Source organism: Panthera onca, chromosome B2 (genome assembly GCF_046562875.1).
Source record: "Panthera onca isolate mPanOnc1 chromosome B2, mPanOnc1 haplotype 2, whole genome shotgun sequence".
NCBI lineage: Eukaryota > Metazoa > Chordata > Mammalia > Carnivora > Felidae > Panthera > Panthera onca.
In genome coordinates this window covers 133,081,964-133,108,461 of record NC_138343.1, presented here as the reverse complement: position 1 = coordinate 133,108,461, position 26,498 = coordinate 133,081,964, and the positions used below count along the sequence as shown (strand labels likewise).

General features: G+C 46.0%; 1 protein-coding gene across 4 annotated transcripts in view; it reads right to left on the bottom strand.

Moving 5' to 3' along the window:
• The window catches only part of SASH1 (SAM and SH3 domain containing 1), a 314,865-nt gene that overhangs the window by 140,505 nt on the left and 147,862 nt on the right, over positions 1 to 26,498 (bottom strand). For all 4 annotated transcript variants that reach the window (XM_078447431.2, XM_078447430.2, XM_078447428.2 and 1 more), the window contains exon 2: positions 9,886 to 10,014. In XM_078447431.2, coding sequence (XP_078303557.2) covers positions 9,886 to 10,014 — 129 coding nt within the window. The remainder of the gene's footprint in view (positions 1 to 9,885; positions 10,015 to 26,498) is intronic.

Sequence of the window (26,498 nt, the reverse complement as noted above, 5' to 3'; positions counted from 1 at the left end):
ATGCTGATGCCTTATAAACACCAATGTACTTTTTAAAATGCCATTATTGTGATCATTACGAACATAATTATTATTACGGCCTCCTCACACTGTACTTACTCTTTCCAGTTATTGACATTCCTTTAGGCAGTGAAGCAGATAAAGTACTCTGAGTTTGACACATGTTACGTTTTACTGGCGATCAACCATGCAGAAGACCTTAATTGATAATTATCCTAACATCACCGGCCTTTAAAAGATTCATCAAAAATATTAAACAGTAGGGCACCTAGGTGGCTCAGTCGGCTAAGCATCCAACTCTCGATTTCAGCTCAGGTCATGATCTCACAGTTCGTGGGATCGAGCACAGAGCCTGCTTGGGAATCTCTCTCCTCCTCTCTGCCCCTCCCCTGCTTGCACGCTGGGGCAAATAAATAAATAAGCTTTAAAAAATATATTAAACAGTAAGTTTTTCCTTAAGCTAGAATTCTCCTTTAGGAAGAAAGGCTTAATCTCCATGAATCCAATGACTAACTCCAATAAGGAATTCAGATAAAATACCAAAACAGATTCCAGAAGATGAAAGAGATCAAAGGAATATACGGGAAAAGGGAAACCCACATCCTAAGGGAGAAAGGACATCCACATACAAACAAAAATAACCCTTTGAAATCACAGCTGCAATCATCTTCCTCTTGGCATCTCTCTTAAGAAGCCAGGCTTCGGCCGTCACACACATTAAAAAAATACACACCCCCACAAACACATCCAGATGTTCACGAATATTCATGATGTGCTTGGACTTGCCCTGGATTTATTTTTGATTAAGTTCCACCAGTTTCTGCCTTTATTTCTAATACCTAGACTGCTGTTACATCAGGAGGTTTAAAAAAAAAAAAAAAGTAGAAACTGATGTTCTCGGAGTGCCTGGGTGGCTCAGTCGGTTAAGCATCCGACTCTTGATTTCAGCTCAGGTGGTGATCTCACAGTTTAGGAGTTCAAGCCCTGCATCAAGTGAGCTAGAGCCCCGCTTCAGGCTCTGCGATGACAGTGTGGAGCCTGTGAGGGATTCTCTCCCCCTCCCTCCCTCCCCTCATGGGATTCTCTCTCTCCCTCTCTCTCTCTGTCCCTCGCTCACTTGCACCCTATATCTCTCAAAAATAAACAAATAACGTTAAAGGGAGAAAAAAAAGAAACTGATGTTCTCTTTTAAGTAATATAGTGGGACATTAAAGGAAACTGAGATGTATTTTCCAAGGCCATCAGATTAGTTTGTGTCCTTACAGATATCAAATGGTTGAAGGGCCAGAAGAGGAACTGAACTAACTGTACCGAACACATCAGCTCAATATTGTATCATCTTGCTTTCTTCTATTTATAAAATTCTCAAAACTCCCAAACTGAAGGAAAGGCAGCTCCAGATTAAAATTAAACACACACACACACACACACACACACACACACACACACACACACTGCTGAAATGGGTGTAATGATCTTCTCTCTGCCTACTTGGGATTCTCCTCCCTCTGTCTCTGCCCTTACCCACCAGACCCTCTGTCGAAATAAATAAACTTAAAAAAAAAAAAATGGAGCAGCTCTGATCAATACACTAGGTGTTGCAGGGCCCGATTCTTTCTGTCCTTAGCCATTCCCGTGCACGGGAGCGGAGATGAGAGACTGGCCTAAAGGAGGGACCCACCGGTCAGGAGGCCAAGGTCAGGTGTGTGGCAACACCAGCAAAGGCTCACAGCCCTGCCCCAGGTGACTTCCTGTCTGGGTCCTGCCCTATCTCTCTAACCCCATTTCAGATGCTCAACACTCCTTATTCCCTAAACAGAGCCATGAAGGGCAGGTGGGCCAGTCTTCACCAGAGGCCCCAAACTTAGACCTCTGATGTGATTGTCAAAGGATTTGTAGATACAGCCACAGAAACCCACTTAGGCCCTGAAAATAGGCAAACATTCATCACACTCCTTTACATTTTGTCTGAAGGCAAGACCACAGTGCCTCTAGTGTGCTGTAAATTCACATGTTTCAATAGCCTATAGTTCCCTTGTGATAGGCACAAATAAATCATACTGTAACCTCCCGAGTTAAAAGCATTTACTTGTTAAATGTAAACATGTACAGGGCACTGCGGCTTGGGTAACCTGGTGTGGATATTTCAAGGGCCCCAAAAAGGCACCCGGCCTGGGCCTCACTCAACAGGACGTTTGGAAACGTCCTGATTCCAAAAACAGGAATGCTCCCATCCCCTCCCAAACCCAGGCCAAGCCCTCCCAAGCCCTGATTCTGCCATCAAAGTGGCCTCTTTTACTCTAATTCCTTGGCTTTTCTCCCTAGTTCCTGTCAGTGCAATTAACATGTAGGAATTCTCGCTCTTGTATGTAAGTGAAAATAACCACAAAAGCTCAGACATTTTTCCCTTTCTGGCAAACATTCGTATTTTGAGCAAGATGCTATTTTGGCTTTTAAAGCCCTGGGCATGTTGTGTTTCGTAAGACGCAAACAAACAAAAATAATCATTTCTAAATGATCAGGAGCAAAAACGAAGCCGATCCCTATTTGAAAACCCTGACGAAGGCCTCTCAACTATCCCATCTCACAGAACCCATCTAATCTGTTCCCATAAATCACACAAGCGGTGGACAAAGCTTTCTAAGTGTAAAAGGATAGAAGAACACCTAAATTACAAGCAGCACCGGAGGCCAAGATCAAATCTGGCAGCCGAGAGATCGGTTTATGTCCATCCATGTTAACGCGGTGCAGGGCACAAAAAAACGCTCAATTGCGGCTGGGCATCTGACTACAAATGTGACTTTGTTAAGAGCAGAGCGGGGCCCTGTGCGGCCATGTGGTTTAAGGCATAATGCCTCAGTGTATCTTGCCATCGACTATGTGAATCCCACAGCACAATGTAGTTCAGACTCATCGTCTAATGCCCACTGTTTCTGACTGCAATCTGCAAATTAACAGTAGCCCAAAGCTGGCAAATAAAGTCAGTGAAGACAAAACGAAACAAAACAAAAACAAAAACAAATGCCTTTCAGAGCAACAGTCGGGCTTCAACGGTTGGATATTTACACTCGGGACACAGACCGCATTCCCCTGCTGTGGAAAGGAGAATCGGGGTTCCGGGGTGGGGGCACATTTGCTCTCTGAACCTCCGTGCTCCTGGGCACGCAGCCCTCCCTCATTACGCCTGTGAGCTACGGCCTCAGGTGGGGGTAGCCTCGCTTTCCGTCATCATTTTCTGGAATGTTCAGGCGGCACGGGAAACCTGTTTTCCACACGCTTTGCCGTCTCAATAAAACAACAACTCCCCCGCCCCCACCCCAGAGACTGGACGAAGTCTGCTGTCTGTGGGGAAGCACAAGTTCACCTTGACCCAGCCAGTCAACCGTTGTGCAATGGCAATTATTTTTGTTTTGTCTTCTGAACGGTGATGAGTGAGAACCTCCTATCTTTTTATATTACTACTGATCCAAAGACCTGTGAAAGACGAGCATGTATCTTTTCCTCCACGGCATTTCTGCCTTAGGTTTCAGCCCCAGTAAACCGCTTGCAATTGCCTGTAAACGCCACATCTTCTCTCCCAATTTTTGACCTTTGCCTTAAGGCAAACTGTGACCTTTGCCTTAAGTTATTCCGCACCGTCTACCCCCCCTCCCCAAATAAGGTTAATCTTCTGTGTCCTTAATGTTGGTGCCTGGGTATCACCTCGTGCGGGAAGCCTTCTGGGACTTTCCTACACTCAGTCAGGGCTTTTCTCTGTACATCTTCCTGCACAGCATCTTAACAGTCTGTTTACTTATCTAACGGCCCCACTAAATTGTGATCTCTCTAGGGGTGAGTTAAGCGTCAGTTAAGCATCCAACTCTTGATTTTGGCTCAGGTCGTGATCTCACAGTTCGTGAGACCAAGCCCTCTGTTGGGCTCTGCGCTGGCAGCATGGAGCCTGCTTGGGATTCTCTCCCTTTCTCTCTGCCCCTCCCCCACTCACATGAGCTCCCTTGCTCTCTCTCAAAATAAATACATAAACTTAAAAAACAAAAACAAAAACTGTGACCTCTCTGTTGATGGGGAAAACATCTTTTACCTGTCTTTCTGGAAAGGCAAAATCTCAGATACAGGCTTGACGTTCATAAAATATTTAAAAATGGGGACACCTGGGTGACTCGGTCAGTTAAGCATCCTACTCTTGAGTTCGGCTCAGGTCATGATCTCATGGTTCATGAGTTCAAGCCCTGCATCAGGCTCTGTGCTGATAGTGTAAAACCTGCTTGGGATTCTCTCTCCCTCTCTCTCTCTGCCCCGACCCCTCCCTCTCAAAATACATAAATAAACTTAAAAAGATGTATTTAAAAATATGCGGTGCCTGAGTGGTTCAGTCGGTTAAGTGTCCAACTTCAGCGCAGGTCATGATCTCACAGTTTGTGGGTTCAAGCTCCAGGTCAGGCTCTGTGCTGACAGCTCAGAGCCTGGAGCCTGCTTCGGATTCTGTGTCTCCCTCTTTCTGTTCCTCCCCCACTCACACTATCTCTGTCTCTGTCTCTCTCTCTCTCTCCCTCTCAAAAATAAACATTAAAACATTTTTTTAATAATTACAGACATAAACGAACTTAAATACTTGTTGCGCACCTCTTACACAGCATGAATCTTCTCGATGTTGGAATACAGAAGCGACAGACAAAAATCTTTGTCCTCAAACCAGGACTTGCTGGGAAGGGCCACGAGGAAATTTTGCGGGGTGTTGACTACGTCCTATATCATGCTTGAGTGTGCATGACCTGGATGCACCCACTTGCCAAAATCGTAGAGCTGAGATTGGTGCATTTCAATACGCAAATTTAACCTCTCGAAGAACTTCAAAAATTTAACAACAGTCAAGTGGGTGTGGGGAGTAAGGATAAAGTAGGAACGTCAAAATGCTAAAAACTGTAGAAGCTGGGTAAGAGCCACAGAAGTGTGATATATTATGATGTTTATATTTGTTTAGTTCTCAAAAAAAAAAACAAAACTAAAAAGACTCTCTGCAATCATATGAATATCCATTAATGAAATGTAAGTAACAGATAATCTTCAGTGTTTCCAGGGGGGTTTTGAATTAGGAATAGAAGGGAAAGGAAATAAACGAACAGTTACAGGTCACTTACAATGATGTTCCAGGTCCTTTATAGCAGTTTTCTCATTTAATTCTTACAATACCTTCAGGAGATATTTTTACCCCCATCTTATAGATGGGGAAACTGAGGCGTGGAGAGTGGAGAGGTTACACAATTTGCCAGCTAAAAACAAAAGCCAGAATTGGGCCCCAAGTGCCACCACCTCTTTCCACCGGTGTTTCTCACACCCTTTGCCACTGTACCAAACACAAGGGCTGGGACTCCCGCGTGGGCTTAGGCTTGGGCTGGTATAGTCTGAGGAAGCCCCAACAAGCACCACAGTCATGACAGATATCGCTCTTACTGCCTCTTAGTCCAGAATTACATCTGGAAAGACTAAATGAACTTCAAGGAACAACAATTACACCCCAGAATGGTTCCTACACCATCGGCAATGGTTTTGAGGTCACATTTCTCTGTTCTATGATGCAACATTTTAATTTACGTTCCTGGTCCTTAAAGTCTTTACCTGGGCTCCCATTTCCTGGCTCACACACAGATGTGATAATGATCTGGCACGGAGCCCGAGGAGGGCTTTGGCTGACGTCGTCCATAGGGTCCCCCTGTAGGTAGGGACTCCTTCATCAGGGCTATGCCTCACCAGCAACCACACAAACCTGTTTTCTGTCAACACCCAAGCAGACTCAACCTCACAGATGCCGAGGAAGTTGATATGGCCAGTAATAATCGCCCACCTTGCCTGTATCCCTTTCCTGGACACGGTGTCACTTTGACAGATGTCAGGCTTAGCATCACTAGAGATGGGCCCATTATGGACTTGGAAAGCCGTATCATTTCCAAATGCAGACTCGCCCAGCCAAAAAAACACACAGGGCTCAGGGATGTGCCAAATGTGTGGAAATATGGGCAACTTCCCTGCTGTTCACAAGCACTAATGTCCCAATCCCCAGCAGAGGCAAAGGCTGTGGTCCAGACATACGTTCCTTTAGGGCCCATTTGGTGCTAAATAAAAACTCTCTCCATAGTTATAAATTTGAATCATAATCCCTGTTTATACTGTTGGATTTTCACCCATCTGTACTCTCTGTTGCCTTCATCTAAACTAACTGGCCCCCAAAAACACTTTATCAAGTAAGTGCTTTATTCTAGTTGGGAGCCGGGTGATTAGGTCCTGGAAAAGTAGCTTGGTATCCGGTCCAGAAAGTTAATTACTAACATAATTATCAAAACCTTATATTTTCCAGGGTTAAGTCAAGCATCTCTGTGGGCAGGGGCGTCTTTTTGGTTGGTTTGTTCTCCAGTTGACATGTAATTAGCTCTTAAAGACAACACATTTTTCGACTTTTAAAGCCAAACACGGATATCTAAATGTCTATTCTATCTTTGAATATTCCCTCCATTGCCAAAATTCACCCAGAGAATCTGAAACGAAACAAAGTCATAAGCTGTTTCAACCTATCATTCAAATCTCCCAGTATTCAAGGTTGCCTCGAATGGCTTTTTCTACAGCAGACACGACAAACTTAATGCTACTTATTTTCGTAGAAGAGGCTTGAGGCTCCGAATGTATTCTTCTTACTGCTTTTGGTGGATTATTTCTTTCCCAAGCCACCTCGATTCAGCTTTCACGGGACTGCTTACTGACACAGAAAGGAAGTAGTAAGTCACAGGCCCTCAGACCCAAAGCTGCACCAACAGCCGAGACAGCAGGGAAGGAATCGGTCTACTTGTCTGAAAGTGGAACAATATGCAATAAAATGAATAAAAACCATAGAATAATGCAGCAAAAGGCAGCATTATGGGGTGAAAGTGACAGCTTTCCAAGAAAATGAGTTCCCATCAGGACTCAGTCTGTGATGAGCTAACCACCCTGAGAGGGAACTTTGAATATGTAGCTATGGTTGCATACCCGGCCTGAATGAATGACGGATGACCTCAAAACAGCTTAAGACGCATCTAACATGGACTTCTAGACTCCGGAAGCACGCAAATGACACACGGGACGCGTGGCATCTAACCTGACGGTCCGCGGTTTACGAGCTCCCCTATACCTACCTCTGCAACCTGCCTGCGATTTCATAGAAAGAGAACCTGAATGTGCCCATCTGGGATCTTCCTTTTCTCACAAACCACAGTCTAAGGAGTGAATGAAGTTTCCAGCCTGGCTCGAATGAGCTCCCATCAATTTTACCCACTACTACATTGCTGCAGCTTTGATGAGAACTAATTAAGCTCATCCGGAGGTTTTTTTTCCCCCCCCAGACTGTCTTTTGCAGCTCTGGAACCGAGCACACCAAATCAGGCCCATCTGTCTAACCGGGAGGAAGTTATTTGCCCCACTGCCAAACAGGCTTTCTTCCCTACCTAGACGCTGTCCTCCGAGGTTCCTAAACACCTTGCGAGGATTATGGGGACCCCAACTCTTAACCAGCTAGAATTTTGGCAAGAGCCGGGGATCACCTACCAATTCACAGCAATCCTTTCCTCGCATGGCAAATGTCACCATTTCTTCCAAAAGGAAGCCACCAAGCATGCTGCCAGGCTACCGTTCAAAGTCAAAATTACGATATCCAAGAGTTCAGCGCAACTTTTACGTCGTCGTTCCGCTGCCATCTTGCCCCCCCAAAAGTCTTTTCTCATTAACTATGCCCCAAAAGAAGAGCCTAATTAATTTTAATCGAGTCTTCTCCCACGTGAGGTTACTTTTGTTAAGAAAAGGAAACAGCTCCCTCTCTCCCTGCCCCTCGCCAACTTGTCTCTCTCTCTCAAAATTAAACATTAAAAAAAAATTAAAAAAGGAAAAGCGGGGGGAGGGGAGGCGCCTGGGTGGCTCAGTCGGTTAAGCGTCCAACTTTGGCTCAGGTCATGATCTCACAGTTTGTGGGTTCAAGCCCCGCATCGGGCTCTGTGCTGATGGCTCGGATCCTGGAGCCTGCTTTGGACTCTGTGGCTCCCTCTCTCTCTGCCCCTCCCCAACTTGTGCTCTGTCTCTCGCTCTTAAAAACAAACACTAAAAAATATTTGAAAAAAAGGAAACAACCCTGCCATTCACACATGCCAGAGGACAAAGTTATAAGAAAGACGGCCTTGGCAATGATGTCGTCTGTGCCTGCCTGGGCCACAGAGTCAGGCTCCCAGGACAGTGGCTCTTGGCCCCCAACCGATGCTTCTCGGGCTCAATCAACTCGATTATACTCTTACCACCACTGCCAACAACTCGGTGAACAAAAAGGAAAAAGAATCAATAATTATCTGACAGTCATATGCTGTTACTCCTGACCTAAGGAATCTTCACTTAGGTTGAATTAGGGAAAGAAATTAAAATACACAGGAATGCCAGAGTCCTACTGTAGAAGTGAATCACGCCCCTTTGTAGAATAACTGAGGTGCCTAAACTAGTTGTTGGGTCCATTATATAATAGGTCCTTTATAACATAAAAGGAATTACTAATTAAAGAACGATCTGTTCTTAGTTTCTTAATTATTGCTTTTTTTTTGATTCCTACCCTAAGCATATTTATGAAAATTAAAAAAAAAAAAAAAAAAAAAAGGATACAAGTGAATCAGCAGTTTTCAAACTTTTTTTTAAAGGCAGAGAGAATCTTATTCACAACAGATCCATAGAGGCCCCTTCTCCCCTCCAAAATCTAGAAGATGATCAAAAAGGAGTTGACCTGGATGTGGAGACATGGAGAGTTCTGCCTCCCCTTCCTGAAGGGGTCACCACAGTGAAATAAAACAATCTGAAAAGCACCGAACCACAAGGAACCCAAATAGGATGTATGACGAAAATTTAAATTAACAAATGCAGAAGCTTCAGTAAGATCTGTTGCAGCAAATGTACTACCTGGAAACACTAGCACACATGGAGATTACAGAGAGAGACCTAAGCTATTTATTTACTTATCTGTCAAATGCAAGTTTAAATACCGCACTAACCCTACATAAAGGTCTTCACAAAAACAGCCGAATGAATTTCGACACCTCAGTGAGAGAGCGGAGCCGTGGAAAACGGTGATTATGAAGAGGTCTTAATGACATGGAGGAACTATAATAAAATATTAAATAAAAAGGCAAGAATTATATTGCTGATATAAAAACACACTGAGCAGAGATCTGCTAAAATACCAGCATGCTAATTACCAGGTGAGAGATGAGGGTGGTTTCTGGCTGCTTTAAATTTTATTTTTCAAAAAAAAAAGAAAAAAAAAAAAAAAAAGGAAGGGAGCAAAGGACAGAAGGAAAGACCTACCCTCGACATTCTTTGGGCTTAGAGTCCATGAAAATGTAGCGTACACTGGCCAGGAGTAAAAACATTCCTTTTACTTAAGTTAAAAAATAAAATCTAGCCTTTTAATGAATACAAATATTCGGTCATGCTGCCCCAGCCAATATGCATTTATTTGGTCACCACAGAACTGGGTGATTAATCTTCTGGGACCTGAACTTTTTACCCCAAACTAGGGCAGCAGCCTGCAGACAGACGGTCCAGGCACAAGGAAGCCGGTCAGAGGGTCCAAGAGGGGGCGCTGGCCCGGGAGGGGGCGCTGAACCGGGTGGGGGCGCTGGACCGGGTGGGGGCGCTGGCCCGGGAGGGGGCGCTGAACCGGGTGGGGGCGCTGAACCGGGTGGGGGCGCTGGACCGGGAGGGGGCGCTGGACCGGGTGGGGGCGCTGGACCGGGTGGGGGTGCTGGATCGCGAGGGGGCGATGGACCGGGAGCAGGACACCGAGCGGCCCCGCCAGGCAGCAGCGTCCTTCCCGTGCCGCCCACTCACCACGTCCAGGTCCTGGGAGACCCTCCGCTTCCGCAGCTCCTCCATCCTCTCGCAGACATCGGAGAAACAGGTGTTGTAATAGTCTGCATACTGCTGCGCCAGGTCATCGATGTTTCCCAGGGAGCCGTCCTGAGGGCGAGGCGGGCAGCAGGAAAAAAAAACAGGAAAACAACAAAGGCGGTGAGTCCACCGGCACGAAGACCTACAGCTTTTGGTGCCCCTCCCCCCAGCATTTACACTAAGAAGGGCCGGTATTCGTTAAGTGGGGAGTATGGGCGCCACCTCCAAATCCTCCCGACAGCTATGGACACGGGGGACACAGGAACTATGTGCTCGCCTTTACAGTAACTCAGAGAAGTTGAGTGCCCACCGGGTCTAGGGCTAACAAGCAAAGAAGGCAGAACTCCAACCCAGGACTGCCGGCGGCCAAGGCCGCGGTCTGAAACCCACACGTCTGCCCGCCTGGCAGGGCTAAGAAACCCCCAGGCGGGCGCCTTCAGAAGAGGCACTGTCGGGGCAAGAGGCTCCCCGAAGCCCCATCCGTGGCTGCACCAGAGCCTCCTTAGAAGTCCCGACGCCAGGACCCCACTCCCGGGAATTCTGATTGCGAGCGGAGGGCTGAGGACCCGTGAGGGATGCCGCCTCCGAACCACACCTGTGCCTCCCCGAGACCCTTGAAAAGAAAAAAAAAACCCTATTCCTTGAGTTATTCCAAGTACACAAGCGAGAAGCACACACGTTAACAAATTCACCTAAAGAAGGAACAGGTCTGTGGCCCCGGCAGCCGCTCCGGAGCCCACGTTCTTGAGTTCACACTCAGCTCGGCGGCCGCTCACAATTCAGGGGCCTGAGGCGCGTTTCCTAAGCTCTGGGAACTCTGGAATAGTACGGATAACCTCTGGACGGATAACCTCCGGTAACACCGGAATAGTACGGCACCTATCTCCCCAGGAGAAGCGGTGAAGTAACACGGTCCACCTGGCACACAGTAAGTGCTCAAAACTTGCTTAGCTACTCATGTTCACTACAAGAGAATGTTTCAGACTGTAGTCTTCCTTTAGGGCAGTCGAGGCCTTGAATGCGTGTCTGAACACACACTGCATACATTTGTAAGTTATGCCATTTCTTCATAAAGACATTTGCCCTCCCCTGTTTACCTCCCGACGTGTCCTTTCTTCGGTAAGAATAAATGGCCCTACCAAGCCAACCAAGGAAACGCAACTTTCAGGGAGCCTAGAAGGTGCACACGCTTTCCATTTTACGGTCCACAGCCCTGTCTCAACACGCAAACACACTCAGATGCAGGTGGGGTTGGGGAAGTTAAGAGTTCTCCCAAAGCCTTTCCGCGAAAGACCTTCAGGCCTTGTCAGGAGGCCTGGGTCAGAGCGATCACCTCTATCCCGCGTCTGCACTTACTGATCTTATGCAACCCACGTACAGGAGAAACAGAAATGAAAAGAAATGATATTTTAGAAAAAAACCTCTCCCTCCCCCCCACCCCAAGAAAATGTTCTCCTTTGAGGTAATCGTGTCCAAGTCCCCAGGACAGATCTAGGAAGGAGACGTTTGAGCATTTGAACATGTCTGGGCAAAAGTCATTCCTTCATTTGGTCGTCGGTCCGTCTCAGACAACAAGCTGGACAGACACAGAGGCTCTGGGGGCCTAGCCTCCTATTCATTGTGTTTACCGTCAAGTTTCCAAGAGGGAAGTAATATCGGTCAAGGCAGAAATCCGCTGCTGGGCCTCTGAGGAAAGGCCCAGAGGTGGTCAGCCTGCTGGTCTCTGCTTTCCTGCCATCAGCAAAGGAAACTGCCTGAAACCAGAATCACTCAGGGGGGAGGAAGCCAGGCCAGAGTATCTTAAAGTGAGGTTTCTGAAATCTAGCATGATGAATCAAATTATGATCCTAAGGTTTGTCCTGACTCGCCTCGGCCCTACGACATGTACCCCGTGGGCCACAGCATGGAAACCCACAACCCCCTGGCGGGTTTTCTCATCTGTTTCCCCACTTTGCCCAATCTGCCATCGACCCCGCCACCGAAGTGACCTTGCTAAACAGATCTGACCGGCTTCCCCTCCTCGGAGAATCCCCCATGCCACCCCATCACCCAGCTGAAAAAATAAACCCCCGCCTTGCCAGCCCAGCTCTCAGGGCCTTTCACCTCACCTCTGCTCCCCAGTCGGGCCCCGATGAGGAAGGAGCTGAGAGAGCCACTGCCTGCGAGGCCCAGAGGAGCCAGAGAGAAGCAAGCAGCTTCCTACAACGACCACTTTCCCCTCGGAGCAGGCCCTCTCCCACCCCACACACACCTCAGGCCCAACACCTGAACTGAGTTCTGACCACCAACTACTACTCACAGCCAGGACTATGGGAGCAAAGTGCCCGCTGAAGCATGGGCTTGAGTCCGCAGCTGCGGGGCCGGCTGCCTTCTATTAACCCAGCATTTTTGCTTAAACTTCAAAGAAACAAAGTCCTCATGGTCCCCCTACTCTTCAAGATCCTCATGTTTCCTTAGTCCCCGCCCCCGGTACATACTGGGAAGGACCAAGGAGCTCCCTTCAAAGCACGTGTTGGAAGGTGGGGGGAAACAGGGTTTATAGCCATATCACCTGAGGACCCATTCTTACGAGTCACTGCCTGGATTCTGCCACTGCCCACAACAGCTGGGGCCCCTGAAGTCCTGGGGCCCTTCAGAGTTATGTCAAGTCTATCAAGAGTATGAGGCTATCCTGTCTCCATCCAGAAACTTCCACCTTCATCCATCCAGGAAGGGAAACATACCTGTCGCCTTTGACCAACTACAAAACCTGTATCTTCTAATACCTGAGTGAACTTTTTAAAGCCCGTAGAGGTTACAGCTACGCACTTTCCTATAGCTTGCCGTTCTTAAATGAAAATTTCTCTCCCTCCCTCCCCCCGCCGCCCGGCCCCATCACAGAGGCACTAAGAATTGTACTGTTTTAGCCAAGGCACTCCGATCTTGAATTCCGGCTTCTCAAAAAACAGCCAGCTGAACCGTACAACTTAACACGATCACCGGTTTTCTTGGATCAGTCAAGTCCACTCCAAAAAAGTTCGTAAGCCATTATTTACATAGCTTTTTTTCAAATCACTTCCCCACCCCTCCTTTTTCCTAGCAATACCTTCAACATCAACTGTTCGGTTCTCAAGTTTCCAAGCTGCCAATCAGACGTGTTTTTTGCCACTAGTGAAAAAGTTTAAGTCCCTATCCCTCAGCCCAGATCACCCCAAATTCCCCAGTAACGCAGGGGCCTGGAAAAGATATGAGAAAAAAGGCGGCTGTTCAACTCAACCCAGGCCAAAGACAGCAAACACTTGACACCCTGCAGCATGTGGCAACGTCCGACCCGGACTTGGGGCCCGGCAGACAATGATTTAGAGCGGTGTGGCACAGCTGCCCCTGTGTTTTCCCAAATCACTTTCCAGATGTGCAGTAAGTCCCCAAAATTTCCACTTTCAGCAGCCTTGGTGATGTAAGTGCCAAGAGAGGCAAAAGAATAAAAGAACGGGATTTTAAAAAGTAGGTCTTGTCTGCCATCCCCAGGAAGGAATCCTGTTCGCCCCAATCAGATGGAACCAATGAACCACGAGATGATGTTCTCTTCCTCCACTCAAAACCCATGCTCTTTCCGGACTATCTGGAAACCTTGGCATCATTTCTGCCCAACTTGTTCTTGAGATAGTGCAGACCTATTCGGTGAAAACATTTGCTTCTGGGTGCCTGGGTGGCTCCGTCGGTGAAGCGTCCGACTTCGGCTCAGGTCACGATCTCACGGTTCATGGGTTCGAGCCCCACATCGGGCTCTGTGCTGACAGCTCGGAGCCTGGAGCCTGCTTCAGGTTCTGTGTCTCCTTTCTCTGCCCCTCCCCTGCTTGTTCTCTGTCTCTTTCTCTCAAAAATAGAGGTTAAAAAAATAAAACCATCAAAATATTTCCATATTAGGCTGTAGGGAATTTAACCGATGCAGCTGATGTTAATACCACCACACCTAATGCATCTTTCTTTCTGGAATGTGAGGTTATGTCTGACCCAACACCCACAGTGCTCATGTCAAGAGGCACTCAAGTTGCAAAATAGTAAACGCTCTCTATGCTCATTCTAATAGATACAATTATTAAAATACTGCAACCGATTTCTTTTTAAACTTCTATTTCTCTTAAGGTGTTCAAGGTTTCTGCTCTAGAGTCATTGCTCGCCTAATTTGTCTCATTTCTTATTTTTCGCCTTTGGTTCTCATGCGTGAGGCTGAAGGAATATGGGTTCAAGTTTAGGAACAGGGGGAAATCTTATTTCCTCCAAAGAATTTAAGTAAATTATGAAAGTGTGTCACCCGATCTTTTTGTAAGAATTTCCCCATATGCAGCTAAAAAGAAAAGAAAAGGAAGAAAACCCATGCAAATTCAAGTTCTCTTTCCTTTTCTTCCTGCAAAACCAGGCCACGGCATCTTTCCCATATGACCATCCACTTCAATTGGTATGGATTTAAACTGGATCGGTGGTCTCACTACCCGGGGCAGGTCAACAGAAGACGGACCCTGTGCAATCTTCCCACGAACCCACTGAACACCAAACACTCATCTTTTATGCAGCCAACATAAAAATGCAGAGATACGGGGCATTTGTACCCAACAACTCAGACGGGGGCGGGGGGGGGGGGTACTGCTGTCGCAATTAAGGAGAAAAGAAGCAGCACTGTTCTCGTAACGACTGACTTAGCAGTCTTTTCTGATCTTTATCCCAACGTACTTCTGTCTCTGGAAAATGTAAAAACTCAAAGTACTATGAAAACAGAAAGCATCTGTATCATTAACTTTGGTTATTTTTGCTCTCTTCTTTCCCAGATGTCGTTTATGGTGTAGGGTATCCTGACAGGCTTATGGAGGAAAAAAAAAAGAAGAAGAAGACAAAAGTCCTGAAAACACCCGGAAATACAATGTAATCTGTGCTGTTGTATGCAGATCGCATGCAAATGAATGCAAATGAACCTGTAATCCTGCTATTTTTCTGTATCTATAAAGACAGAGCCCCAAGGGAAAACTCCAAGTGTTGCTCTGAATCCTCAACGTTGAGGGGAAGAAAGAGAACAGACTCCTGGCTCATTTATTTAGCGTGTCTCTACCTTTTTTGGTCTATAATAATAAGTATATATACATTTTGAATAATATAAATTATACGTTCTATTTACATTGCTCCCTGTTGTTCTGGAGAGGGGTGGAGCTGAATATATCAGTATTCAGTCCCCGACAAGCTAAGTCCACTGGAAGAAATCACTGCAATAACAACGCAGCCCGATTTCCTGAATGACTTTCACTCTGTGTTTTCATTCTTTTTTTTTTTTTTTTTAACATTTATTTATTTTTGAGAGACAGAGAGAGACAGCGTGAGCAGGGAAGGGGCAGAGAGAGAGGGAGACACAGAATCGGAAGCAGGCTCCGAGCTGTCAGCACAGAGCCCGATGTGGGGCTCGAGGGCTCGAACCCATGAACTGTGAGATCATGACCTGAGCCGGAGTTGGACCCTTAACCGACTGAGCCACCCAGGCGCCCCTCTGCGTTTTCCTTCTTAATTAGCTTCTTTAAAGATTTGGAGGTGATAAATGCTTTCAGCATCCGTTCCGGTGAAATTGCTGCCGCCATAGAAAAGACTTTAATTCTGGTTTCCTCATTCGGCCTCACTGCATCTGTGAGGCGTCGCTCCCAGCACTAGCTCGCTTACCCCCATCCTGCCATGTCATTCGTGGAGAGAGTCACTGAATATGCCATGATCTCGAATATTTTTCTCTGAGGTATGTCGCTCCTAGCATTTCTGCAGATGGTCTGGGCAGGAATACAGTTTGTCTCAGGAAGAAGTTTTTTACACAGGACAACCAAAAACATACACTAAAGGGACCGTATTAGGTCATGCTGGTGGTGATGAAAAGCCCTGGGGGGCGGGGGTGGGGGGGCACACCCACGTGGCAGGTGGCTGGAGGGCTGACTTCACATTTCCACTCCCCCTCTCCAGAACACCCTAGACCTTGCCAGGCCCTCTAATTCTTGCCTTGGCAAATATGACCTTGGTGCCCCAGGCCCCCACTATTCTGCACAGAGGTCTCCGCTTAGCATAAACCCAGCCCTGGGGAAGGAAGGCCTCAGGCAGGCAGCACTGAGGCTCCCTCCCTCCCAGCACTCTCTCAACAACTGCTTCTAAGGAAGTGGCCTTCAAAGGCCCGAGGAAAAACACCAAAAACAAAACCAACAGACACACACACACACACAAAATGCAAAACGAAAACCAAACAACAACAAAAACTAGGGCATGGGACATCTTTGACAGAATTATTTATAAACGACTTACAACTCTAAGTACTTATTAATATAGACTACATACATCTATTTACATTAAAAATGGACACGGGGCGGGGGGTGGCAGCGCCTGGGTGGCTCAGTCTGTTAAGCATCCGACTTGGGCTCAGGTCATGATCTCCCGGTTCGTGGGTTCGAGCCCCGCCTCGAGCTCTGTGCTGACAGCCCAGAGCCTGGAGCCTGCTTTGGATTCTGTGTCTCCCTCTCTCTCTCTGGCCCTCCCCAATTCGTTCTCTAAAAATAAATAAACGTTTTTCTAAAAAATGTACTGCCAGAATCTCACACAAACTAGGAATCCCTAGTTATCAACTCAGAAGGAATTTGAAAAGCTCGGTCTAAGTAGGAAAACTCCGTTTCCTGACCATAGAGAGGAGCAGCTACAACAAAATGGGATTAAAAAGGCCTCCTCTGTATCCCTCATGGGGAGGGTGTGCTGGATCTCTGATGTCACATTAATGATCAGGTACGATGAAGAAAGTGATCAAGGCTATAAAATTAATATGCGTTTCAATCATCAATACCTAATACAGTATCCCATCAATTCCAATAATATTTATTGAACACCTAGGACACTCCAGACGCTACACTAGGTGCAAAATATTCAATGTAAAATCAAGAAACACGGATGTTTATTATTAACAGAAAAGCAAAGTATGCTTTTTAGTTTATTTTAATGTAGTCATATGGTTAAGTCATGGAAATCTGTTGAAGGGGTTTACTAGACTGTGCTCGGTGTAAGGTCTTTTTGGAATTAAAGACTCTGGAAGATCTAATTTGCTGAGCTATCATCGGCACAAAAGAACATGTCACAGGAACCTTCAGAACTTGAAATTGAAGGGAAGTGACTGGAACGTTGACAATTTGTTAAAAAAAAAAAAAAAAAATTTCCGGTATAGATTCACTCTCAAAATGGGCATGTGGAATTAGCAGATGGCAATTTCGGACTGAACTCATTTCTCATTTCTAAACTGCCCTGAGCTTAATAGAATCATAGATTTGGAAAGAACAGCAGAGTGAGCTAGCTGGGTGGCAATGAACGAGCTAGTTTGGTGGAAATGAAGTCACAATTTCTGACCATATTCACAGATTTTGATGAGTATGAATCACACTTGACAGTTTCTCTGGCTGCCTTCGGCACATGATCATGAGGGTATGAGCATTCTCAAGCATTTGGCCAGTCAGGATCTGATGCCGGGTTTAAAAAAAGTGACCTATAATATTCTGAGCCATTTGGAAATGAATATATTAATCTCACAACAATCCTCAAATTTCTGGTTATGTTGTTAAGCCTTGTACAATATTTGAGGGTTTCTCATATTTTAAGAAAACGATATTCTGCCATGGCTTGCACAGTCGGCGGGGGGGGGGGGGGGGGGCGGCGGTGATAACACAGGAGTCAGAACTGGATTTGACCATGGTTGATTTCCATGGAATGCATTTAAGGAAGGCTAAGAGAGATTGAGAGGTCATGGTGACCTGATCAAAACTGACAACAGGCATCATGCCTGTAACCATTCACTGTTATAGAACCAGCGTTGAGTTGCCGAAGTTCTAGATTTTTAAGAACTGGTAGGTAATGCCTACAGGGCGTTATCAAGAAAATTCACATGGCTATAGCAAGCCTGAGGACACTGCTCAGATGGCCTGTACTAAAGTACGTGGGTGCCCCCTTATACTGTGATAAGTTCTCAAAACTCTCATCCACCTCCTTAGCTGCCGACAGCTGCCCACGCCTCCTTTTCCTGGGTACTCAGTGTGAACTCTCCAACCCCCCAAACTTTCGTTCCTGATTCCAGTATTCCAGAGATTAGCATCAACCAGTTCCACGGATGCCAGACTCTCAGGAGTCATTCACTTACCCCCAAAGGAAGAGATCACTATGACTAATATAACTTAAATTATACTAATGTGTCATACATAAGTCAATGTTAGTATAACACGTCTTCTCTAATATCTCTCCTAGTCTCAAGGGTCTCAAAATGTCTCTCCATGTTCATCCGAGCAGTGTTCACGCCTTGGACAGAACTCCCCAAGCTACTTACCCTCTCTCCAATCTCATCTCATTTGCAACCCACTCTATGCGCCATGCCCACTGTCACTTCTCAAATATAAATCTTGAGAACTTTAAAATGTCTCCCAGGGAGGATTTGACAGCGTTGGTCTGTTGGATACAAAACAAGCACCTTTTTACCTGGAACTGCCTGTCTTTATAGACTCGCTCCCATGGTTCCACCTCCCTATCCAGATACCAGTTTGGGCCAGATCAAACCAGTACAGGCAGCAGCACCGTATCATCAGCGCTCCTCCTTGTGGCTTCTTCTGCCCGGACCGCTTTCGCCCTACTGACCCTACAGACAGCAGCCCATGCTTCACAATGGGCCGTGAATGGCACGTGACCTTCCCACTGAGTCACTGTAAATCACACATTCCACCTGCAAATGGAATGGCCTGATGTCTGCGATCTGCCTCAAAGTCAAGGAGGGAGAAGAAAAGAGTGGGAGCAGACATGGACGAAACAAGACTGGCAGTGACTGATTAATGGTAGTGCTGGAATATGGGGCTTCTTTAAAATATGCTAATGTTGTATATATTTGAAATTTTCTATTTTAGGACATCTTTGAAAAGTGACTTTTACTTAATTTACATGGTTGTTATCCCCAGACTTTAAACTCCTTGAAGGTGGAACTGGGTCTTACTCATTTTTGCAACCTCAGCACCTAACACCATCACAAGGATACTTAGCAATCACCTAAGAAGTGTCTATCGAAGGAAGAAGGAAGGAAGGAAGGTCAGTAGAGCTGATCTCCTTGCTTCCTGAGGGTCTCATAACATTCATTCAGGATTTTCATATATAATGGTGAGATTGTAGTCTCAGTCTCTGGCCCCACCAACCTTACAATAGCAATTGAGTCCGCTGAGTGAGACGATCAAACGTGAAATACATCGTTAGAAATAACAACACATAAGGAATGAGGAGAGCGGGTGGGAAATACATTTCCAGGCAGAAGGCACCACAAATATAATTCCTCTGTGTCAGGAGACAGTCTACCTAACCTGTTCCAAGAGGAAAAGCTACCCAGGTGGCTGAAGATTTGGTGCAGAGGTGTGGCAGGACGGGAGTCAGGAGAGAAGAGGAAGAAGGAAACCCAGGTTGAGGATTCTTCATGTGCAGAAATGATTTCTGATTATTTCCACTTACTGCTGATAATTCTCAGCACGTTGACGGTCATGGATCTTGTTGGAATCCAATGGAAGATCCTTATACCAGGAAGATTAACAAGAAAGTTCCGCGGTGCAATGGGCCCAAGGTCACTACAGGCTGAACGTTCTCCTCACACCCTGACAGAAAAGGCAAGTAAGCGGGGCGCCTGGGTGGCTCAGTGGGTTAAGCATCCGACTTCGGCTTAGGTCATGATCTCGCGGTCCATGGGTTCGAGCCCCGCATCAGGCTCTGTGCTGACAGCTCGGAGCCTGGAGCCCGCTTCTGATTCTGTGTCTCCCTCTCTCTCTCTCTGCCCGTCCCCCACTCATGCTCTGTCTCTCTCTGTCTCAAGAATAAATGAACATTAAAAAAAAAAAAGAAAAGGCAAGTAAGTATCTCGAAACAAAGACTATATAGAAAGGCACTGAATGTATCAGGAATGTATCCAGTTGAATCCTTTCCATTCAATCCCCAAGGGAGACCAGTAGGAAAACACACCTGGAACGCTGCCAGGTCAGGTGGTATCAAAGAGCAAATACTACAGCAACGCTGAGGCCAAGGAAACGAGCACATTCCCTTTCTGGGAATGAGCTATGGCCGGCTGAACAGAAACCTGTCTGTTCCTATTTACCGGAGGCTCTTTTAGAGCCCTTCGTTCATGTGACACCAATTGGGTCGTTTCTTTCCAAAGTCAAGGAGAAACCAGCTCACCCATTGCCCGGGAAAAACTCCAAGTAATCCAAAAACAGCTCTTCAGTGCACCCCTAACCCTCCTCGAGCGCATTTCCTGACCTAGCTTCTGACATGTGCCCTTTTGTCCATCCCCTTGATCTCACGGACACTCATAACCATCAGTGCTCTAAGGACTTTATTCAGGCACTCAAAGGCCCACTTGTGAATGTGGGGTAAACAGGGAAAATCTGCTGGCTTCATTCTGTGCCCATTCTGACCTGTAACAGAGAGGCAAAAGCAGATGAAGGGAATGTCAGCCGCACAGAATTACTCTTGTTGTCCCAGGCACATAGGTTGAGTATTACCTGTATCTACATCTGTGTGTCTGTCCATCTGTGGATGCAACCATATAAAGCAGTACGTGACATGAAGGCCATACTTTTATTTCAATCCTTTGGGAAGGAAAAGTTCTTCCCCAACTACATCATTTCCCCTCAAAGTGATCTCAATTTTCATCATAGGAGATTTTCACCACTGCCAAGAATATAACATGACAGCTCCCTGAAAAGCATCCTTAGCAATGGATCTTTTCTTACTTGGAGATTAAAGACATCTTGGAGGTTGAGAGTGAAGATTATTTGCTTTGTACCACATCCTTTAGAGAGTTACAATGTGAACTTGACAGGCATGTTATACCTAAAAGGACAAAACAAACAAACAAACAAAAAAACACCACCTAAGATGCATTTACATCATTCTACCAAGCCACTTATCACTAAAATGAAAATGTTCATTTCTTCCAATTTGCTCACAAGCTGAGAATTTACTAACATCACCACTGCCTTTTTCATGACATCTAATGTTTAAAAATTTCTAAGATATACTTTTTAAGTTTATTTATTTGGAGAGAGACAGAGGAAGGAAGCTCAAGCGGGGCAAGAGCAGAGAGAGCCGGGGAGAGTGAATCCCAAGCAGGCTCCACACTGGCGGCACAGAGCCCGACGTGGGGCTCGATCTCACGGGGAGCCGTGAGATCATGACCTGAGCCAAAATCCGGAGTCGGGCACTTGACTGACTGAGCCACCCAGGCTCCCCCATAAACGTTTTTCTTACAGAGCAATTCACTTCTATTGAAGAATGAACGTGTTTAGGTACTTATCAGCCATATCTTGTTTCTTTTAACAGTTTTATAGGTCAGGGTTTGTTGGGACATAGTCCCCTCCTTCCTATCCATGCTCTTAGATTTCTAGACTAGTCACATATCTACCCCACTTACTCAAACTTTTTCAGGCTTCTCACCTGCTCTATAAAAAAGAGCAATTTCACTTTTTACTCTGTGATGTGGATAAGATACATTTTTATTTTAATTGCCACATAGTCGGGGGGGGGGGGGTGCTGAAAACAAAAACAAAAGTCATGAACATAGTTCTAGCAAGTCTCTTAAAGAGTCCCCTCGTTTTTAATGCTGACTCTGTCAGGATGGGCTGTGTTTTTCCATTGGCAAAGCACAAGTCAACAGCTCTCTTTTACACTGGGAAATCAAACACGCGGCTGCCTCCCATTCACCCCAGGAACCCTGCAACCACAGCAGCCGGAGACATCCTGTTTGAACCTAAGTCTGATCCTGCCGCTCTACTCAGAAGCCTCCAGTCTGCCTCAGAGTAAAGGCCGCAGCCCGCCCCCCCGCCCATGAACTGAAAGGCCCCTGGCACCTGTGCCCCCCCCTTCTCCCGTGCCCCATCTGGAGCCTCTCGGCTCATTGCCTGGCCACACCGACTACCTGGCTTCCCCTCCAGCCCACCAGCTAGCCTGGCCTTGGAGCTGGCTCCTCTCTCCGCCCCGCAGGGCTCTTCCCCCACCTGCCGCAGCCGGGACTGGAAACCCTGCTTCCCAAGCACATCCTATCTACAATGACAACCTCTCAGGCACACACAGTCTCTGACCCCCGTCCTCTGCCTACTCTCTCTCCTCCTCACCTCTCATCACCTAAACAGTTTGCATACGGGGCGCCTGGGTGGCTCAGTGGGCTGAACGTCCGACTTCGGCTCAGGCCATGATCTCACGGTTCATGGGTTCAAGGGTGCAAGTCCTGCGTCAGGCTCGCTACTATCTTCACGGAGCCACTTCAGATCCTCTGTCCCTCCCCCTCTCTGCCCTCCTCCACTCACATGCACACGCACTCTCTCTCTTTCTCAAAAACAGTTACAAGAAAATAGAAATAAATAAATAGAAATGAAATTTAAAATAGTTGGCGTGGAACTCGTGTCTGTTTTAGCCCCCTCCCCCAACTAAAGTATAAGGTCCATGAAGGCAGAGAGTTTTCTAAGTTTTGTTCACTGTTCAGGGTTTAGGGCAGCGTCTAGAAGAATCTCGAAACTAATTTACTGAATCAGTGAATGAATCGAAACGATAAAATGATCAATCAGCAAGCACTGTGCCAGGCACTATGCTCAGCCCCTTGGGAAGAGGAATAGAAACAATTTACACGTTGCTTTATGTTTCGGTTTCATGTTCTCTAGGTAATGGACCGACTCTTTGGTTCTCAGACTTGAAAGTAACTGGCAAGGCTTAATTTCTACAACACCCACGACTCCATCATAATTCAAAAAGCCAGTATTAACTATGCGCTGCCTTCTTTGTGTGTATCATCCTGTTCTCTTTGTAGGTTTCAAAAGAAACAAATGGAATATATAGTGCAAGGTGTTAATTACATAAGCTTATTAAAAACAAACTCCTAAGAGGTGTTGGTTTTAACACTTAGCGCTTTTATGTTTATGTAGTTTATTAGTTTTTAAATGTGAGAAAGTCAAATGCAGTAGGCATGATGTTGCACAACAGCCACCACCAAGGGAAAACTATTTCACGCACACATAGACAAGCCTTTTCAAGGGCTGGTTCTAGGCTGCAAGTATGAAAGTGAAAGAACCCGGCAGCAGAAGCAGGTTTTCATAGGACAGGGTTTTCTGAGTTCGGGGTGACGTCGGGCTTCCATATACAGCGTGCAATTACGTAATTTGCAATGTCCGCATTTTCACACAGTCGGAGATGCAGTACTGGTAATATTCCATTTTGTAAAAATGAGTGAGGGCTATTTCGATTCATTCTCTATATCTAGGCCATGAACGACCTAGTCTGCTAACTCTAAATACTTTCCTGTATTGCATTTAAAGAGAATGTTCTGTTATGAATGTTCTGTTAATGAATATCCCAGAACAAGATCTTCTGACCTCTGTCCACAAACCAGGCCATAAATGCAGATAATAAAGATTCTCAAAAGGCCATTAGAGGTAACTGTTCTCCAGCTCCAGGTAATTCACAGCCCTCCTGGTCACAGAAGGCAGGTGTGTTGGGAAAACTGGTGAGTAAGAGGCTCCCCGCCCCCACTGCTGCCTTTCCTTATTTGCGAGCACCATGAACCTGTAAAGCTTCCTCGCTCTGTGCCTAGACTGAGGTCAGATCCTGTTCCCACCTCCCCACACATGAGCGTGGCTGTGGAAGCCTGACATGACTCACAGGCAAAAATGCAGAAAACCCAAATTGATTTTCCATAGAAATAATTCAGGAAATTTCTAAAAAGGTATGCCAATTAACTTCAACCTCACTTCATTTTTTCCAAAACATTTGCCCAGTGACAAGAGGCTCTTCTCTCCCAGCCCCCTCTCCATGCCAACAACACCAGTGAAAGGCATAAAATATGGCAGAAGTAAGAGAATTACAGCCATTCCTGAAAAATATAGTCCATGAGGCTGGCATTCTGACAGCAACATTTAAGAAGACGACCAAGGAGAGATACTAAAGCATGAGGCACTTGCCAATATGTACATCATAGATTTTTTTTCCATTATACACTTTCATTTGTTTCATTCATGAGTGGCAGTCTTCCTTTGAGAATACCTTATTAGGTCGGAACATATTTCTGACAAGAGACCCTAAATATCTCCTAAGCAGAGACAGAATTTAATAGAAGGAGATCAAGATGACACTGTTGAAAGGTAAGAAAAGGAAAAGGCTGGGGGTGCCTGGGTGGCTCAGTAAGTTGAGTGTCCAACTCTAGATTTTGGTTCAGGTCAAGATCCCAGGATCTTGGGATCGGATCCTGAGTCAGGCTCTGCACTGAGTGTGGAGCCTGTTAAGATATTCTCTCTCTCTCTCTCTCTCTCTCTCTCTCTCTCTCTCTCCCTCCCTCCCTCTGCCCCTCTCCCCCATTTGTGTGGTCTCTTTCTGTAAAATAAATAGAAGAAAGAAGAAAGAAGAAAAAGAAGACGATGTCGAAGATGAAGATGAAGAAGAAGAAAAAGAAAAGGAAAATTCTGGGATCAAAACATTTTAATCCATTCTATTCAAATATGGAAAGCTGAAAGACTAGAAGTCTGGAACTCATGATTCAGAACTTTCCACAGACTACTTCTGTGTGAATTTCCTCCTGATTCGAAATCTTGCCAACTCTCCTTGAACCTCCAATGATAATTACTCACGTATTTGTTTCTTAGAATTGCGTTGGATTTTGTCCATACCCCACAACTTGTTTTTTAATCAAAGATATTGAGGTGAACTTAAATGACCTCAGAATACTCTGTCTAGGAGACATCGGAAGAATCATTTGATCTCTCCTTACAAACCCTCCTCACGTTCACCTTCCATTTTATAAAAGAGAAAAATGCTGTTTGTTATAAGATACTATTCTACCTACTTTTGTGGAGGATTTCCTTGGTTTTGTTTCTGGGTTCCTTTCTCTTTTTTGGAAAAGGAAGAGGAACAAGCAGTATATGGCATAATTTTTTTTTAATTTTTTTTAATGTTTATTTATTTTTGAGACAGAGCATGAGCAGGGAAGGGGCAGAGAGAGAGAGACACAGAATGTGAAGCAGGCTCCAGGCTCTGAGCTGTCAGCACAGAGCCCGACGCAGGGGCTCGAACTCACGAACTGTGAGATCATGACCTGAGCCGAAGTCAGATGCCCAACCGACTGAGCCACCCAGGCACCCCTGGCATAATTGTTAATACCCCCCAATCTCTAACCTCAAAGAAGCAAGTTACTAAATTTCCTTGTGCCTTCGAAGTACCTGCCCACAGAGCAATGAGTCCAAATAACAGGGATCAATAATCCACATAGAGCACTCAAAAGAGTATCTGGCACCCAGAACTCAATAAATGATTGCTCTTAACCATTGCCATTGTCACTATCAATACCAATGTTATGGAATATCATGATCAACCCTGGGTTGTCTGGCTGAAAAAATTTTCCTGCGTCATAATGAAATCCCCTTTGTCTAGGTAGAAACAGTTTCAGTGGGTGAAGCAGATAGGACTACAGATAAAATACGTAGAAGCCAAGAAACCCGTGATAAACCCAGCTTCCAAAATGGCTGGCCTTTTTCTCATTCGTAGAAGGGGAATCTATCTGCAGGTATGTCCCTCCTATGCTGTGTATTCCCTCAGGGTTTATGTAGTCACTCTGCCCTCCCTGCATGTATTTGGTCCTGGTTGTCTCACGCACGCACATTCAGGAACTTTCCCCACCATGTATCAGCTCGGCCAGGCCCATGCATGTGCCCTCTCACAATGCAGTACATCTGGAACTCTCTGCAGTGCCTACCACAAGGTCGCACGGGTAGGCATTTTATGAAAGCTCAACAATCTTCCAGACTAACAGCATGGAGCTTCATGCATCATATGGATGCCGCTAAAATGATTTGCTTTTGTTCTGTTTTTTTTTTAATGTTTTTTTTTAACATGTATTCATTTTTTTTTTTTTTAACAGACAGAGAGACAGAGCACGCGAGCAGGGGCAGGGCAGAGAGAGAGAGGGAGACACAGGATCCGAAGCAGGCTCCAGGCTCTGAGCTGTCCACACAGAGCCCCACGCGGGGCTCGAACTCACAAACTGCGAGATCATGACCTGAGCCGCAGTTGGAAGCTTAACTGACTGAGCCACCCAGGCGCCCTGCTTTTGTTCTGTTTGATTGAATTTGTAGAGTATGCTGACAATAGAATTTGGCGTGCGTGCGTGCGTGTGTGTGTGTGTGTGTGTGTGAGTGCACCTGTGCACGTGTGCATGCATGGGCATTGGGGAGGTTGATTGGATGAGCTGGGGGAGGAATTGACAAATTGAACATGTACATGCCTATATTGTGTCAGGTTTTCTTGCATGTTATTTCACTTAAAACACACAAGACTTAATGTAGGTTTTACTAAGCATACAACACCAGTGAGGGCATAGACACTCGGGGAGGTGACAGACACATCCGCTGCCACTTGGCTAGTAAAACACAGACCCAGGCTTCAAATCCATGCCTATCTACTCCAAAACCTGACGTCAGCACTTTAGAGTGATGGGCTTATACCAGTTGGGTATATAACAAACCTTAGCT